Source organism: Cajanus cajan, chromosome 1, assembly GCF_000230855.2.
Source record: "Cajanus cajan strain Asha chromosome 1, NIPB_CcT2T_4, whole genome shotgun sequence".
Taxonomy (NCBI): Eukaryota; Viridiplantae; Streptophyta; class Magnoliopsida; order Fabales; family Fabaceae; genus Cajanus; species Cajanus cajan.
In genome coordinates this window covers 38440278-38458692 of record NC_138517.1, presented here as the reverse complement: position 1 = coordinate 38458692, position 18415 = coordinate 38440278, and the positions used below count along the sequence as shown (strand labels likewise).

Here is an 18415-nt window from a genome sequence, read left to right as displayed (position 1 = left end):
ATAAAACTATATTAAAATTAAACTTATATGTTAAATATTAAAAAAATGTATATGTTAAAATTAAAATGTTAATAATTCCTTCATATCATTTTAAAACTTATTTATCTAAATAATTGAGTCATATTTTAATAAACTAAAATAGTTATAATAATAATTTATAAACTAAAAAAATACTTATTGAACATGAGATGATCTCAAGGTACCATATATATATATATATATATATATATATATATATATATATATATATATATATATATATATATATAAATTTTTTTATATTATCTATACTAATATATAAAGAGAATACTCTTTTTAGTAACTACTTTGGTCTCCACTTTTTTTTGACCATTATACCCTTTTATTTAAAAAAAAGTTTAAAAATATTTTTTAATCAATTTAAAGAACTTGAAACTAATGAAATAATCATAATACTAATTAGATCAATATACTTTTATTATTTAATTTCTATTTTTATTTTATTTTTAATGGAGACATGAAGTGTCTCGACCCCACTAGTATAGATAAATAGGTTTGTTTATCAAGTCTAACAAACTTTTTTTTATAAGCTCAAGTCTAGTTTTTTTTTTTAAATAAATGAATTTTCTAAATTTGACCTTTTTATTAAATAGATCATGACAGACCAAACTTTAAAGAGATTAAGTCATAAATCTTTATTTAAAACTTGACCTATTTTTATCCTTACTTATATTTCAAAAATAATAAAATTATACTTAGGAGGAATAAATATGTCAAATCGCTCCGTGGCCTAACATACGGTCGTCCTATTACTTAATCTACATTACTCTTAAATTAAGAGGGGTGTATTGGTTTTTTTTAGGTTCGTTATCTAAACATTATTGTTTTTTTTTATTATTTTTGTCTTTGACTCTTTTTAAACTTGAATGTATGAATTTTTTTTTAAATCTTATCAAATGTCAAATCTCCACAAAATCCCACAGAATTCATTAAAATCCTGATTTAAAAGTCTTGCAGAATCCATTAAAATCCTGATTTTAAGTCTTGTACAATCCTGTAAAATCTTAAAAGTCATGAAAATCCTGCAAAGTCTTTTAAAATTCGCATAATTTTTTTTAACTAAAAAAGTCCTTTAAAATCATAATCCAATACACCCCCTAAGTCAAACATTTTTTTCTAAATCTTAGGGAAAAACTTTTATTAAATTCTATTTTAGTTCAAATGTTATTTAAAAATATTTAAAAAAAATTACATCAGGTCACTAAAAACGTGTATTAGATAAACATGCCGACCTATTTAAATAAAATAAAAAATATTATTATTATATTAAATTTGTTAAAATGTATTAGAACTATACATGTATTTTTAAGATGTTTTTTTAATCTTTTTATATATTAAACATATTGACTTATGTAAAATTAAATTTAATAATTTTATTTAAAGATAAATTTATATAATATTTATAAATTTTATTACAAAATATGTTTTAAATAAATGTTAAATTGTAATTTTAGTTTTTTTAATTTTGTCAATCTACAATTTTGGTATTTCGATTTTAAAATATATATATTTAGTCTCATTATTTTTAAAAATACAAAATTTTGGTCCTACTATCAATTTGATATTCATTGATCATTAAATTTTGACATTTTTTATAACTTGTTACTATTTAAGTGATGTGATATTTATTGACGTAATATATAAGAATAAAATTAAAAAAAGAAACATACAAAATATCCTTGCATATATTTATTTTAACTAGTGAATGATATTTATTTTATTAAAAAAATATTTACATATTCTTTTCATATTTTTTTTTATAAATGTCATTATTAAATTTCAATATGTAAATGTTAAAACTTAATAATTATCTTTTATAAATATGATTATATCATATAGACAAGTTATATTCAATTTTTTAGCTAGGATTTTCTTTTCTTTAAGTTATGGTTTGGGACAATTGTTATTTTAAGGTAGATTTCATTTTGTTAAAATGTAGTACTCTCTATGTTGAATATTTGGAATTAATTTTGATATTGTTTTCTATTTAGTTTTATTTATTCGCATAACATGGTATGCGGAGTAGAGGGTGTAACAATTCTCATACTAAGTATGATCATTGTGTTTCCAACCACAAGGAAAACAAGTAAGGGTAAGCTTATGAAAAGAAATCAACATACTACAACAACATTAAGTAACAACTTAGACAACAATATTCATTTCACCATACAAATTCACTTGTAACCAAATACCAAACATAAAACTTGCAACCTCATACAACACATAAAACCTTTACCATATCACATTTTCAACATCAACATCATTAATTAACTAATATGTCATTATACATATCAATTAAGAAGATCTCCAACAACATAAGTGAGTAGTTTAAGTCGTTAGACCCTACTGAACCACAGTGTTAGACTTATCGTATAGTCAAGTCAATTATAGACAACTTTAGGTCTCTTAGAGAACCTATTTAACAACTTAATTTGATTTCTTAGGTTCCATTACTTAAATTAGGAAGTCTAGTACTACTATTAGAGTAAAACAGTTTGGGTATGAACCTAACATGACATTAACTTGCAAAACTAAGTTTTTTATAGGATTAGTTCATCGATTACTCTCCAAATATTATGCTCTTTCCAGTTCTCAGTTAGGAAACTAAGTTCCTAATCTTGTACTTTACTCAACTGGTCAATTTATATACGTAAGTTTCGACCTTACCCATATACAAATAGCACATAAAACCTAGAGGAGACAATTTAAAAATAATTACCCATTTAGAAGCTAGCTTATTTACTAAAGGATTTCAACTTAGGCTCTCGGAGCACTGTTACTTATATCCGCACAATGAGATATTTTAATTTCTAAAACAACTTTTACTTTTCTCTAGTTTTTATGTATCTTGACAAAGACATGTATCTACACCACATGCCTACAAATATCAACTTACTCAATTATAACAACATATAAATTCACAACTTAATCTTCTAGTAATCTACATCTTAATGACATAAGCATCATCATATAATACATCAACTTGAAATAAAATGAACTATCATCATATCATCTTCATCATACAACTTAATCATCATCTTTTAGTTATAAAACAACTTAAGCAACACACAAAATCATACAAATCACGCTCGACGTCATCCACTAAATGCCTTGTGCCATTGAGTTAGGGGGCTTCTTATCTCGCCCACACCTGACGCCAAGCTACTTGTGCCCAACATGGTTGGGATAGAAAGTCTCTCATTCTCTTGCATTTGGCATGACAAAAGTCAATGCCCTACCCCAATAAGGTAGAAGGCCTCTACATGACTCACATTTGGCATGGATCCATGCAAAGATAATTCTCTCTCCTCATACTTGATGTCATTCAAACCACACCCAATGATATTCCAACCCAAGACGATTTTCTCTCCTCACGCCTAACACCATCAATCTTATGCCCAACATGAGCAATTTAGAACTCACTAGTTGAAGTCGCGCTTGTGTGATACCCAATTTTTCACTTAGTAGAAGCCCTAGATGCCTAATTCCACCAGAAACTCAACAACCCAACAACATGCAATAATATGGGCATAATAAATAACTCAAAAACTCCTTACTGCACAACATGCAACCATTACCAATCAAGTAACAACAAATTTCCTTCAAAACTCAACCAAAACCACGACTCAACAACATCATCCTCTCCTTTCAAATTTCAATTAAAAATAATAATCAAGAGAAGAATTCAACAAAGAACATTAAATACAAGTAAGAATCAACGAATCACAAGCTTCCCTTACTTCTACCTGTTCCAAGGAGTATAGAAAAGGAAAAAGAAGAAAGTCCCCGCACGGTTCCAGCTTGAGATCTTCAACTCTTCAACTTCGAATTTCCTAGTTCAATCAAGTAGATTCAACTATAGGCAGATAGAAAAGGAAGGATTTTCAGTCTAAGAGAGGGAGAAGGAGATTTGATTCACAGAATTTATCTCTAACTTCCCTTAAGAATTTCTTAAAATATGAACTTATGAGGTTCACATTTATAAAAAAAAACTTTTATATCCTTCCTAAGTTGAATCAATTTAATCTTAACTCAACTACTTCAAAGACAATTTAACTTTAGAAGTCCTTTGATTATAAAGTTCTTAAACAACAACATTAATAACAACTCACAACTAAACATATACAATTAAATCATACACCTTAAAATTAATAGTATTACAAAGAATACCCTTAAATAAATCTATAGTCTAAGTCATTTAGATCTTTAAAAAAAAAACTTTTTTAATAAATAAATAAGTTAAACTCAAATCATATATTTTCAATCAAACAAAATCTAATTTATCCTCATCTCTATTTACTATAATACTATGAAAAATGCGATGCTTGTGCTTATGTTTATTATAACATAATTCCAAAATAAAAAGTAGGCATTATTTCACTCACTAAAATCCTATCATATTAATATATTAATATTCTCGTTGATACGTGTTTGAGGTAGCTTACCTTGTATGATATAATAAAATACAATCGCAAGCAATGGAATGAATGTAAGAAACTCACGAGAAAACACGTGAATATTACATTTTAAATCATTGGGAAAATATCGGTTGACCAACGTGATGAAAGCAAAAGAAGAATAAAACTGCAAGTGATACACAAGGAATATGTGCATCAATTTACGTTATTTCAATTAGCCAAAAAACGCATTCTTTCTTTCCTATTAAAAAGAAAAAAAAAGTAGTTATTTAAGAGAGTGTCACTTTCGTTTAAAAAGAGTTAAAAAATGATAATGGAAGAGTAATTATTTAAAAGGTATAAGTAGTTTATAATTTATGAAAGAGTGGTTTAAATATGAAATTAAAATTAGAATATGTAAGTAAAAAATATCTATCATCAATTTAATGAATGATTTCATGTTGGATTTTCTAACATATAAACAAAATTTTATTTATATTTTTTAATCATAATTTATTCATCATTAAAACATGATTAATCTCCATTAAAAATTTCAAGTAAATATAAAATAATATTTTTTCTATACTATATATATATATAAAGCAAACTATATATAATAATCTTAAGCTCAAGTTGAGTTGTCTTATTAGTTAAAAATAAAAATATGTTCGTGTTAAAAAAGGATGGGACCACACAAAACGAAAGCAAAGACAAGACAAGGTACAACAATTGAATTTTCCGAATCAAGAGCTTATCTTAACACGTGTCAAAATCACATCCCCAATCAAACGAGTGTTGGAAGGTCTCAATTCACATTTCTCAGAAAATTCGATAGTAATAAAACGACCCTTCTGCAAATTAGCCACCTGCAAATGAAAAGTTCCAAACTTTCCGCACCAATCCTTGGTTAAATTCCACCCAGTTTTCTTTCACTGTAAGCACCCATCATCACTCCTCATTTCCCCCCCCTTCTCTCCTAAGGGGGGTGTCACTTTCTCTCTCATTAATTGGGGTGTCACAGTTTTCAATCCTTTTCTTTATTTCTTGTTATCTATGTTAGTTTTGTATTGTATGCTGGTTGGTGTCCCAATTCAATATCAGATTTCGGGGTTCTTAGGGCCTTGACATGGCTGCCAGAAAGGCCTGTGAGACATTCTCAAAATCATTGATTGAGGAAGTGAATAGATGGGGTTGCTTGAAGCAAACCGGTGTGAGTTTGAGGTACATGATGGAATTTGGGTCCAAACCTACTGATAAGAATTTGCTGATTTCTGCTCAGTTTCTTCACAAGGAGCTTGCCATTAGAATTGCCAGAAGGGCTATTGAGCTTGAGAATCTTCCCTATGGTTTGTCTCAAAAACCTGCTGTTTTAAAGGTACACTTTTTATGTTAATGTGCAGAATTGTGGGGTGTTGTTAATTTTGTGTTGTCCTTTTGTTCCCATCCATGGTGTGTTTTCTTTGTTTTGCAAGATAATTATGATCTTTTGATCTTATCTGTTTATGGGGAATAGAGCTTTTGTGGATGTGTGGTATCCTAGTCTTGTTTGTTTGTTTTTCTTTCTGCAGGAATCTTGAGCATTAATTGAGGTTTAAGAATTTGACTAACTTCTAAAGGCTAATCTTTAAAAAAAATATAGTTTGTGTACAGCATTAGGAAAAGGTAGGTTCCTGTCTGAGGCAGATGTCTAGTTGTCATATTTGTGGATAATCAAACCATCATCGCAGTAGGCTTGGCATATAAGCACGTGAAGTTCTATTTATTTATTTATTTATTTTTTGTTTAATTGAAAATTCTGTAAACAAGAGACTTAACCAATTTGGAGGTTAGGAGTGTTTTATACCTTTGGCACACCCCTTCGTATAAAAGGAACATCTAACAAACGTTGTACTGAATTATATTTAGAAGAATGAGAATGGAACATCTAACATCTAACAGACTATTCAGAGATTCAAATATTTTGTTATGAACCAACTAAATGAAAAATTTAAGGTTTTAGGCTGATTGGTTCTTGATTTGTGCTTTAAAATCTGATATTGAACATTTTATTCTCCAATTAGCTACAAATGGTTATGGTTTAGTCACTATATTAAGGCAGCATTAGTTCTCATTCTTCTGTGCATGTTTTTATTTCTTTTACAGTAGCAGTCTTCCAATTTAACTATCAAAATGGAAGACATTGTTGATATTAAATTCGATGATTGCTGAAAGTGGCTGTTATCATAATTCCTTGGGCTTGAGTTTCTGTTTTAACCATGATAATGTTAGCTTATGATGCTATTGGAGTGTGTGGGTTTAACGCCTGCTTTACGGTAATTTTTGCAACATTATAGAGAAGAAACATTAATGATCTTTTGTTCTACATTTTTATGATTTTAGGTTAGGGATTGGTATGTGGATTCTTTCCGTGATATCAGAGCCTTCCCTGACATCAAGAATATGATCGATGAAAGAGAGTTCACTGAAATGATCAAGGCCATCAAAGTGAGACACAACAATGTGGTACCCACGATGGCTTTGGGTGTTCAGCAATTGAAGAAAGGTTTGGATCCAAAGATAGTTAATGAAGATCTTGTTGAGATTCATCAGTTCCTCGACCGCTTTTACATGTCAAGAATTGGAATCCGAATGCTCATTGGTTAGTTCAGAAAACACTGCCTGCTGAACAAGGCTAAGCAGTTTTTCACTACTATTTTTTCTATTTAAATCTTTGTAGTGAAGTTCATTTTTGTGGGATTTAGGGCAGCATGTTGAGTTGCACAATCCCAATCCTCCTCCCCATGTTGTGGGTTACATACATACAAAAATGTCTCCTTTGGAGGTGGCCAGGAATGCCAGTGAGGATGCACGTGCTATATGTTGCCGTGAATATGGAAGTGCCCCTGATGTACATATTTATGGAGATCCTGATTTTACTTTTCCGTGAGTTATATAATTCTTAATTCCATGAATTCACTTGCCTGTGTTCTGTTGTCATTCATTTTCATAACCATTACACCCTTATTATGTCTGGCTCCTGTCTTCTTTTTTTAAAAGAGCTTCCATCTAATTTCTCATGCCAGGAATAAGTATCTCATAAGAATTTACAACTATAGTTAAGAAATTGTTTTGTTCTTTTTCTATATATAATTACTGTATATTCCTGCATCAGGTATGTTCCAGCTCACTTGCATCTTATGGTATTTGAGTTGGTTAAGAACTCGCTGCGTGCTGTCCAAGAGCGTTTTATGGATTCTGATAAAGTTTCACCTCCCATTAGAATAATAGTTGCTGATGGGATAGAGGATGTTACCATAAAGGTACTTATTTCAATTTTTTAGTGCAATTGTTGATTTTTGAGTTAACTTGGAATTTTTTACTTGGTATTGTTGAGATGCTTTGTTAAAGCAGTTGGTTGAAATGGCATTGCAGGTCTCAGATGAAGGAGGTGGAATACCAAGAAGTGGTCTGCCAAAGATTTTTACATATCTATATAGTACAGCCAGAAACCCTTTGGATGAGCATTCGGATCTTGGAATAGCTGATAGTGTGACAATGGCTGGATATGGATATGGACTTCCTATTAGTCGCCTATATGCTCGGTATTTTGGAGGTGATCTTCAAATAATCTCCATGGAAGGATATGGTGAGTAGGCTATTACATATATTCCTCTTCTTTTGCAATATTCTTCTAATAGATAACCTTTCAATTTTTGTAATCCTACTACTTTAGCACTTAAGAGTTACCCACTTTCTGTATCTTTATGAAAGGATATGGTATTGGTGAGTAGGCTATTACATATTTTCCTCCTCTTTTACAATACTCTTCTAATAGATATCTTTCCAATTTTTGTAATTCTACTACTTTAGCATTTAAGAGTTACCAACTTTCTGTATCTCTATGGAAGGATATGGTGAGTAGGCTATTACATATTTTTCTCTTCTTTTACAATATTCTTCCAATAGATATCCTTCCAAATTTCGTAATTCTACCACTTTAGCACTAAAGAGTTACCAACTTTTTGTATCTCTTCTCCATTTAGCATTTGGAGGTGTTTTATGTGGCCTAATTGAGCTTGATGTGATGAAACTGTCAATCTTCTACTTAACTTTTTTATGTCCTTGAGAACGGTTTGAACTTCTACAAAATAATTAATGCTTTCATTGAAGTATCAAGTAAAATATTAGTATTTTCTCCCATTTGCAAGTTATTAAATATTAGAACTTTTTAAGGTTCTACTTTACCCCTAAATTTAAGAGCTTGTACATCTTAATAGATATATTATATTACTTTATTTTTATAGTGCTGCTTTGTTGTTATCTTTCTCTAAACTACTCTTTACAATTTACTTTTGCTTGGTTCAAAATCAGCAATCAAGTTTTCTTATGCAGTCATGGGTTGTTTATTCACAGGGACTGATGCATATCTCCATTTGTCTCGTTTGGGAGATTCACAAGAACCTTTGCCTTGAAAGCACCTTTCAGCCAGAGTTACCCTTAGTAACTCAAAGTAATATTGTGCCAAGGAAAAACACCATTGTTATTGCTAAAAAGGACTATTTGGTTTCAATTATTTGACATTCTAATAATTTGACAGATTTCTTGTAAGTATGTCCTTCATAAGATTGTGCAATGGTGATTGGTGTTGACCCCTTCTTTGCCTTCAGATCCAGCTTTGGGAATTTGTCCTTTTTCTTTTATAAAAGAAAATGAATATTCCCTTTTATCCCAAAGAATTGATGCATATGGAAGTAGGTTAAAAAGGTGGAGATATTTTCTAAGATTCCACATGATTTTAAAATTAATCAGGTCTTGCTACTGTCTCATAGCATGTGTCTCTTATTGAGTGGGGGTCCATTTTTGCGTGGTTCCAGCAGCAATAAAAATAAATTAGAAAATGATGACTTTGGTCCATGAATTTAAAAGGCATAGTCAGATTAATTTATGAAATTAAGAAAGTGACAAATAAGTCTCCTCCGTAAGTAAAAATTGTCAATTACAAGTAAAAAAAAATGTAACTAAAGTGATAATAATGTATGTTTAGGGACCAAAATAATGAAAAAGTAAAGTAGTTGAATTTAAATTTTTATTTATTTTGGGAGTTACTTGATATTTTTAAAATTTTAAAGGTTAATATGAGAATGTTTCCGACATTCAAGGATCAAAGATAGTCTTAATAATGTGTTACAATAACATGCCTTCTTTCACTTGCAATTTAGGCAAACATGGTCACCATTCCAACATGATAAAGTAGAATTATTTATTACTATGAAAGCATTTGATAACAAGGAACACTATAGAAAGTACTTTTGCAATTGCAAGTGGGAAAATCGCACTTCTTGTACATTTTTGCAAAAGTTAACTCATAAAAATCCTCTTTTCAGTTTCATTTTCGCGAGGGAAGATAATGGACACAAAATACCCGATAAAATTGAAGTGTACACAATAACAAAAATAGAGTAAGGTTTTCTTACATAAATTTCTTTATAAGTATTTATAAGAAAAGAAAATGAGAAAGAGAAAAAGTAAAATGACTTTAGTGTCTTTTACTGGTTAAAACTAAGTTAAGCACTTAACTTTTATATAAAAATTCTTTTTTTTTTTTAAAAGCGGAAATACATAAGTTGTTTTTAACTAAGGAGAAAAGTTTAATTTTATTATATCCGTTTTTTTTTTCTCTCATATAAGTGTAAAGAAACTTATATGAACAAAATATAAACCAAGTATATTACTACATGTACTAGGAGGCACCTTTTCGGCCAAACAATAAGTCGATAGGGGTGCCCGAACCGATAAAGACGCTGTCCACAGGTAGGTACCCCTTCGGTCAGATAGTAGGCCGAAAGGGGCACCCGAACCGATGTAACACACTACTACACCCCCTCGGCCTTAGGATAGGCCGAACACCCCCTTGGCCTTAGGATAGGCCGAACACCTCCTCGGCCTTAGGGTAGGCCGAACACCCTCTCGGCCTTGTACCTGGCCGAGGACTTCAACAAAGACCAGCTCACGAAGTGCATGGGGCAAAACCCTCGACATTGACTTAAACCGAACACCTCCTCGGCCTTAGGGTGGGCCGAACACCCTTTCGGCTTTATACCTGACCGAGGACTTCAACAAGGACCAGCTCGAACAACACGTGACAAAATTAGACACTTATTATACAGTAATTACCATGTCTGATTAAGAAGAGATTAAGGTTAATTCAAGTGTTACCCATCTCCCAAGACTGAAGGCCCACCAGGCCCAATTGTGTCTCTATAAATACACAGGTGATGTGACATAAATGAGGTACGTTACTATTCAACATAAAGACATTTATTGCTCTATACCGAATACTTACTTGATCGTTGGAGTGCCTTTGCAGGTACCCTCCCCACCCTTTGAAGACAGTGTTCGGTCGGGACTAAAGACTTAGAAGATCAAGAAGGAAGAACGATGAGAGGAGTGTTCCCATGCAGGAACATTTTGGCGCCCACCATGGGGCCGAAACCAAAACGGTTCTCGACCCTGAAGCAAGATGGTAACTACTAGAAGTCAACAGGAGAACGTAACCGAATACCCTTTCGGGATGCCCCGGGACACCATTGGACGGCAAAATAATCAGAACGAGGATGGGATGGAAGAATCGTATGTAGACCGGTCTCAGCAACCTAATCCGTCTTCGGCCATCGAGCAACTGAAGGCCGAAATGATGGAACTCAGAAGGCTCATAGAAAAGGACGCTCACGAACTGTCGGCCCTGAGAAGAGAGAATGCCGAGCTCAGGAGCGATAATCGGACGTGGCACCCGTCGCACAGTACACACAATCACTCAACCCGAGATCAAGGTGAGTCCTCGGGATGGTACAAGGAGACTAAGGTCCCTCAGCCATCGGGCGGACCAACGACAACGCAAGATCAACAACGCCGACAGGGAAGAATGCCCTTTACTCCAGACATCATGGGAGCTAGATTACCGGACAACTGGAAGAATTTAGCTCTAGAAAGGTATGAAGGAACCAGCGACCCAGAAGAACATCTAGACGCGTTCGTCACACAGGTCAGCCTGTACACGGACGACGATGCTGTCATGTGCAAAGTTTTCCCCACTTCACTAAAAGGACCGGCGTTAAACTGGTTCACAAGACTCCCACCTGGATCGATTGATTCCTTCACAACTCTATCATCCCGGTTCGCGATACAATTCGCTACGAGCCGTCCGCACCAACTCACCTCGATCGCGTTGGTCAACATTCGCCAAGAGAAGAAAGAACCTCTTAGAACTTTCATGGAGAGGTTTGGAAAAATGACACTATCTATTCGCGATTTGGACCCAGCCGTTGCCATGCATCACTTAACCACGACATTACGACCTGGCCCATTCGTCAATAGCTTGTGCAAAAAACCACCCCGAGACCTTGACGACCTGAGACAAAGAGCCACGAAATACATGCAGATGGAGGAATTGGCTGAATTTAGAAGTCAAAACCGACCCGACTTGTTTCTCGCCAAAAAAGAAAGTGATAAGGAGCTCCCTTGACCTCGTCCCCGAGACACCACCGATCGAGAGAAGAATAACAGAGGTCCGAGGTACATGCAATACACGCCGCTTAACACTAGTAGGGCCAAGGTGTTGGAGCAGGCGTTAGCCACGGAAGTACTAGCTGTTCCTCGAAGAGCTATGACCCCGCCTCACGCCGACACATCCAAGACGTGTCAATTCCACCGGAATATAGGACACACTACTGAAGAGTGCTCTGCCCTTCGGGTTCGTATTGAGGATCTCGTTAAAGCCGGACATCTCCAAAATTTTGTTCGAGGAGATAACAGGAGAAACAATTATCGTACTGGCAGGGAGGAGGGCCGAAGGGAGAATCGAGAGCGAGCACCCCACAGGAACCGATCCCGTGAACGCAGCAGGTCTCAAGAAAGAAGTAGTCAACAGCGAGACCGAAACCAACCCAGGCGAGTGATAAACACCATTGCGGGAGGCTTCGCAGGAGGAGGGAGTTCTTCGTCGGCCCGAAAAAGACACCTAAGGGCGATCAAATCGGTTAACTCCATAGGACGGCCAGCTGCAATTCGTATGCCCCCTATCACATTCACCGATCAAGATTTTCAAGGCGTCGATCCAGTGCAAGATGACCCCATGGTCATCAGTGTGGAAATTAACAACTGTATTGTAAGAAAAACTCTTGTCGATCAGGGATGCTCGGTTGACATCTTATACTGGAAGACTTTCGAGCAGCTCGGCATCCCTGAACAGGAATTGACACCTTACGATGAACCTTTGGTGGGATTCTCAGGTGAACGTGTGGACACAAGGGGAACAATAGATCTGTACACCTATTTCGGAGACGACCAACAGGGTCGAAGGATAAAAATACGGTACGTTGTGGTGAGTGCTAACACGTCGTATAATATCCTCTTAGGTCGACCCTCCCTGAACAGGCTGAGAGCCATCGTCTCTACCCCCCACTTGGCAATGAAATTTCCGTCTGAAGAAGGCAAGATCATTACATTGCATGCCGATCAAAAGACAGCCCGCGAATGTTACCTGGCCAGTCTGAAGGTACAACCGACTCCGAAGACGACCAGACGCCGAGACGTCAACGTCATTAGAGATGTTGGTCAATACAAGATGGGGGGCTTAGAACTTGATCCCAGAATAGAGGACGAACATAGGGTCGAGCCGACGGAAACAACAATCTCGTTCCAGCTCGGGAAAACGGAGGATCAAGTCACATACCTAAGTTCCCAATTGACAGATGATGAAGCGGGGGACATTAAGCGAGTCTTACTGAGGTATTCAGATTTGTTCGTCTGGACAGCAGCCGATATGCCAGGCATCGACCCTAGCTTCCACTGCCACCGACTCTCGGTTTGCCGAGATGCCAAGCCAATCGCGCAGAAAAAGAGGAAAATGGGGGGAGAAAGATCCCAAGCAGTAAAAGAAGAAACGACTAAACTGCTACATGCAGGATTCATTAGGGAAGTCAAGTATTCAACCTGGCTAGCCAACTTAGTGATGGTCAAGAAGGCGAATGGTAAGTGGCGAATGTGCATCGACTACACGGATCTCAACAAAGCATGCCCAAAGGATGCCTACCCCCTTCCGCACATTAACGCGTTGGTTGATGGAGCAGCCGGTCATCACATGTTAAGCTTCTTGGATGCCTACTCAGGGTATAATCAGATACCCATGTACCCCCCGGACAAAGCAAAAACTGCATTCATCACCGATTCGGCCAACTTTTGTTACAGGGTAATGCCGTTCGGTTTGAGAAACGCAGGAGCGACTTACCAGCGCCTCATGGATAAGATTTTCCGTCGGCAGATTGGGACATGTTTAGAAGTATACGTGGACGATATGGTGATCAAGTCCACTTCAGTCGGCGATCACCTAAAAGACCTCGTCACGATATTTAAGGAAGTAAGGCGTCACCGCATGCGACTAAATCCGGCAAAATGCACATTTGGGGTAGCTGGCGGAAAGTTTTTGGGGTTCATGTTGTCAAAAAGAGGTATAGAGGCCAACCCCAACAAGTGTCAAGTTATTATCAACATGAAAAGCCCTCGCAACATAAAAGAGGTGCAAAGGTTGGCCGGACGCATCGCTTCCTTGGCTCGTTTCTTCCCCTGCATGGCCGAGAAGTCAAAGCCCATAATGTCCCTACTAAAAAAGGCTACCAAGTTTCAGTGGAACGAGGAATGCGAGTCGGCTTTTCAAGACCTGAAGACAACACTAGCAACTCCACCATTGCTGACCAAACCAGACCCTCGGTTGGATATGATCGTATACATATCGGTCTCGGACAAAGCCATCAGCTATGTCTTGGTGCAAGAGAAAACAGAACAAATACCGGTATATTTCGTTAGCCGAATGCTACAAGACGCCGAGACGAGATATCAACACCTCGAGAAAACAGTGTTAGCCCTTGTACATATGGCTAGACGCCTCCGACACTACTTTCAAAGCCACAAGATACTGGTCCGAACAGACAGCCCCATTGTCAAAGTCCTACGGAAACCCGAATTGGCTGGAAGGATGGTCGCTTGGTCCATCGAATTGTCGCAATTTGATATTCATTTTGAACCCAGAGGACCCATCAAGGCGCAATGTATGGCCGATTTCATCAATGAATTCGCTCCACCAATGACCTCCGAGCCGCATTCCTGGACGCTACACGTAGATGGATCATCCAACCAACAGGGTAGCGGCGCCGACATCATCTTGGAAGGACCAGGGACAATGATAATAGAACAGTCACTGCGGTTTGGATTCAAAACCTCTAATAACCAAGCAGAATACGAGACCCTTCTCGCAGGACTCAGGTTGGCCGCCGATCTCGGCATCACTGAGCTTCAATGCTTTAGCGATTCGCAAGTGGTAACAGAGCAAGTCAACGGCACTTTCCAGATCAAAGATCCGACTTTGTTATTGTACTTTCATGCCTTCCAGAAGCTAAAAAGCCACTTCGAAAATGTCTGAGTCACACACACTCCCCGGGAACACAACGCTAGGGCCGACCAGCTAGCCAAAATAGCTAGTAGCAAGAAAACTAGCCATTTGCGTAGCATGATACAGCAGGAGCTGCTAAGCCCGAGCATAGATGAAACCGAATGCCTGCAGATTGATCAGGGAAGCCCGTGTTGGATGGATGCCATAGTAAACCACCTTCGGACCGGGGAGTTGCCCGAAGATCCCCTAGACGCGAAGAAGATGAGGACCACAGCCGCACGGTATACGTTGATCGCTGGGGAATTGTATAAGCGAGGCATTTCTTCCCCCTTGTTGAAATGCCTCACTCCCGAACAAGCAAATTATGTTCTCCGAGAAATTCATGAAGGAGTGTGCGGAACTCATTCCGGAAGCCAGACTCTCGCAACAAAAGTGATTCGGGCCGGCTACTACTGACCCACCCTGAAGACTGATTGTGCCAAGTTTGTGCAACAGTGCAAGCAGTGTCAGCAACATGGACCTCTGACGCATCAACCTCCAGAGGAGCTCCATTCTATAACCACTCCCTGGCCATTTTCTGTTTGGGGCATGGATATTCTAGGACCATTCCCACCGGGTAAGGGACAAGTGAAATTCCTTGTGGTAGCAGTAGATCATTTCACTAAGTGGATTGAAGCAGAACCGATGGCCATCACGGCCAACAATGTCCAAAAGTTCTTCTGGAAAAATGTCGTCACGCGCTTTGGAATCCCATACGCCTTGATAACAGATAATGGTTTACAATTCACTGATCGACGCTTCAACGAATTTTTGACCGAGTTAGGTGTCAAACATAAGATGACCTCGGTCGAACACCCCCAATCCAACGGGCAGGCTGAAGCAGCAAACAAAGTCATCCTAAGAGAGTTAAAGCGACGACTCGGGCAGGCCAAAGGATCCTGGCCGGACCACTTACCGAATATCCTTTGGGCATACCGGTGCACTCCACAGAGCTCAACCAAGGAGACCCCTTTCCGGCTAACCTATGGCACAGATGCAATGATTCCGGTTGAGGTGGGAGAACCTTCGCTAAGGCGAACACAATTCGATGAAGACACCAACCGAGAAGCACTCAACATTGAGATGGATTTGGTGGAAGAGGTCCGAGACCAAGCTCTTGTCAACATGGAAGCGTGCCGAACCAGGATAGCGAGGAAAATTCGAACCAAAGTGAAACCAAGGGAATTTGAGGCCGGGGACCTCGTGTGGCGAGTTACAGGAGAAGCAAGGAAGGACAAAGTTCACAACAAACTTGAACCTAATTGGGACGCCCTTTTCGCATAATGCACAGCTTGAAGAACGGAGCCTACAAGTTAGAAGAGCTCACGGGAAAGGCTATTCCCCGAACATGGAACGCAACGCATTTGAAACATTATTTCAGTTGACATTATGTAATTGTTTCGGTGTACTCTTTTCCTTTCTCAGGTTTTGTCCTCTTATAAAAATGTGAAAGAGGTTTTTTCTGGGAGAGGTTTTTAACGAGGCACCATATCAATGAAACAAGCCCCTTATATCTCAGGCATCGTTGTTCAATTTAAACGCAAGTCTTAATAATCCCTCCCGAGCACCCACTACTCGGCCAAGGTTGAAAGTAATCCTTCCCGAGTAAAAACTACTCGGCCAAGGCTGAACTTCATAATCCCTCCCGAGTACCTACTACTCGGCCAAGGTTGAAAATAATCCCTCCCGAGTACCTACTACTCGGCCAAGGTTGAAAATGATCCCTCCCGAGTACCTACTACTCGACCAAGGTTGAAAATGATCCCTCCCGAGTACCTACTACTCGGCCAAGGTTGAAAACAATCCCTCCCGAGTACCTACTACTCGGCCAAGGTTGAAAATAATCCCTCCCGAGTACTTACTGCTCGGCTAAGGTTGAAAATGATCCCTCCCGAGTACCTACTACTCGGCCAAGGTTGAAAATAATCCCTCCCGAGTACCAACTACTCGGCCAAGGTTGAACTTCACAATCTCTCGAGACACTTTCTCGGCCAAAGTAATTATCAGACCCTTTACCGACTAACCCTCAACCAAGAAGACCACGTGCCTTGCCCAACGCATTCCCGAGTACCTCTCTCGGCCAAAACAGGAAAATCGCCTAAGCGATCCTAGCACATACGAAACAAGAAAAGCTGCATACAAAGGCGCACAACAGAAAATAAAGCAGAACCCGAATAGGGGGAAAAACAGTTCATTAGGACTCTAAGGTCAAAGCGGCACTATTGGCCGAAGGGTACAGGCAAGAATGGCTCTAACGGCCCAAAAGAAATCAAAAGCAAAAAACAATAGTATACCCTAAGTCTTTACATCTTAAACAAAACAGATGTATAATCAAAAAACAAAATACCAACACCCTTCAATCCGCGTGGGTGGTCTCTTCAGTCTCCTCATCTTCATTCACAGTCGTCCCCGGATCCTCCATGGGTGCTGACCGAGGTGGCGCCACGTCATCCAGCTCCATATCATCCGACGCATTAGCAAAATCCATAAACTCCCCCTGAAAGAAGTCCTTACTAAGCTCGAAAGAGAAGTCCGGGGGGAAAGTGCCGAAATGATTGGCTTTCCGAACGGCGTGCCAAAACCCTTCCTCGTGCTCCTTCACGATTTTGCCTTCACATTCAGCCCGGAAAGTCGCCATGGCAGCATCGCCTTCGGCCTTCGCCCGTTCCGCTTCAGCCTGGAATTCCTTCACCTCCTCGACCCGCATCCGCTCGGCATCTTCCGCCGCCAGAACTCGGCCTTCCATCCCTTCATAGGCCTCCTTCCATCGGGCCACCTCGGCCTCCAACGCCGCTTTCTCACCAGATAAAGCCTCTTGCGCCGAAAGGGATTGTTGCAAAGCCGACTTAGTATCTTCCAGGCTCTTTTGGAGATTATGCAAGTCCCCCATCGATTCTAAGGCCATCTTCCGAAATATGGCGGTGGCCCTCATGTGCAACTCGCATGCCATCGCCCACTGAGCCGAAGGAGTGGCCGCATCAAGCATAATATGCCCTTGGGCTGATAGCAGATCAGAAGACATCATTCGGGCCGGCCTGATCTCCTCCGATAAGAAGTCCTTAGCGACGATGGCCGAAGGTACGACCAAATCTGTGGAAGGACCCTCAACCCTTCGTTGCTTAGGCCGAGAGGCTTCCGTCCCCGCGGCATCGGTCTTCCTTTTCCCCTTGTCTTTTCTCTTTCTGCCCCTGGAATCGGGAAGGGCAATAACTGGAGGCGTGGGCCGAGGAGCATCCGCGGCTTGAGGCTGCCGATCAATGGCAACGCTACGATAATCTTCGGCAGAGGTCCCAGCCGGGGCTTTGCTCCTCATCAATTGCCGGTACGACAGTCCCAATCCTTGTTGCGCCATCCAACCTGCAAAAATCAAACAAGTCACACAACAACTCAACAAGCACAATCAATACGAAGTAACAAAACATACCCTCTAAATCAAAACGAGGTCGAGACGACTTCGGCAGCAGCACCAGAAACCGAGAAGGGATGCATTTTGGCAATCCTCTGAGAACGTCTAAAG

General features: G+C 38.6%; 2 protein-coding genes across 2 annotated transcripts; both read left to right on the top strand.

Annotated features, from left to right (window-relative positions):
* Nucleotides 1–5264: 5264 nt before the first annotated feature.
* PDK (pyruvate dehydrogenase kinase) lies at nt 5265–9081 on the top strand. The gene is made up of 6 exons (XM_083060201.1): nt 5265–5811; nt 6816–7074; nt 7178–7358; nt 7588–7735; nt 7848–8061; nt 8829–9081. Exons 1-6 carry the CDS (start codon nt 5563–5565, stop codon nt 8885–8887), a joined length of 1110 nt encoding a protein of 369 aa, XP_082916327.1. The 5' UTR covers nt 5265–5562; the 3' UTR covers nt 8888–9081.
* Nucleotides 9082–11991: 2910 nt separating this feature from the next.
* LOC109803751 (uncharacterized) lies at nt 11992–14889 on the top strand. Its single transcript, XM_020365428.2, has one exon. It carries the CDS (start codon nt 11992–11994, stop codon nt 14887–14889), a length of 2898 nt encoding a protein of 965 aa, XP_020221017.2.
* Nucleotides 14890–18415: the final 3526 nt, after the last annotated feature.

What these genes read in the sequence shown, in the direction of transcription:
- PDK (XM_083060201.1), top strand. Translation starts at nt 5,563, where the DNA reads ATGGCTGCCAGAAAGGCCTGTGAGACATTCTCAAAATCATTGATTGAG. An exon ending in AAAAACCTGCTGTTTTAAAG is followed by an intron (nt 5,812 to 6,815) that starts GTACACTTTTTA and finishes TTATGATTTTAG; the next exon opens with GTTAGGGATTGGTATGTGGA. An exon ending in TGGAATCCGAATGCTCATTG is followed by an intron (nt 7,075 to 7,177) that starts GTTAGTTCAGAA and finishes TGTGGGATTTAG; the next exon opens with GGCAGCATGTTGAGTTGCAC.
- LOC109803751 (XM_020365428.2), top strand. Translation starts at nt 11,992, where the DNA reads ATGCAATACACGCCGCTTAACACTAGTAGGGCCAAGGTGTTGGAGCAG.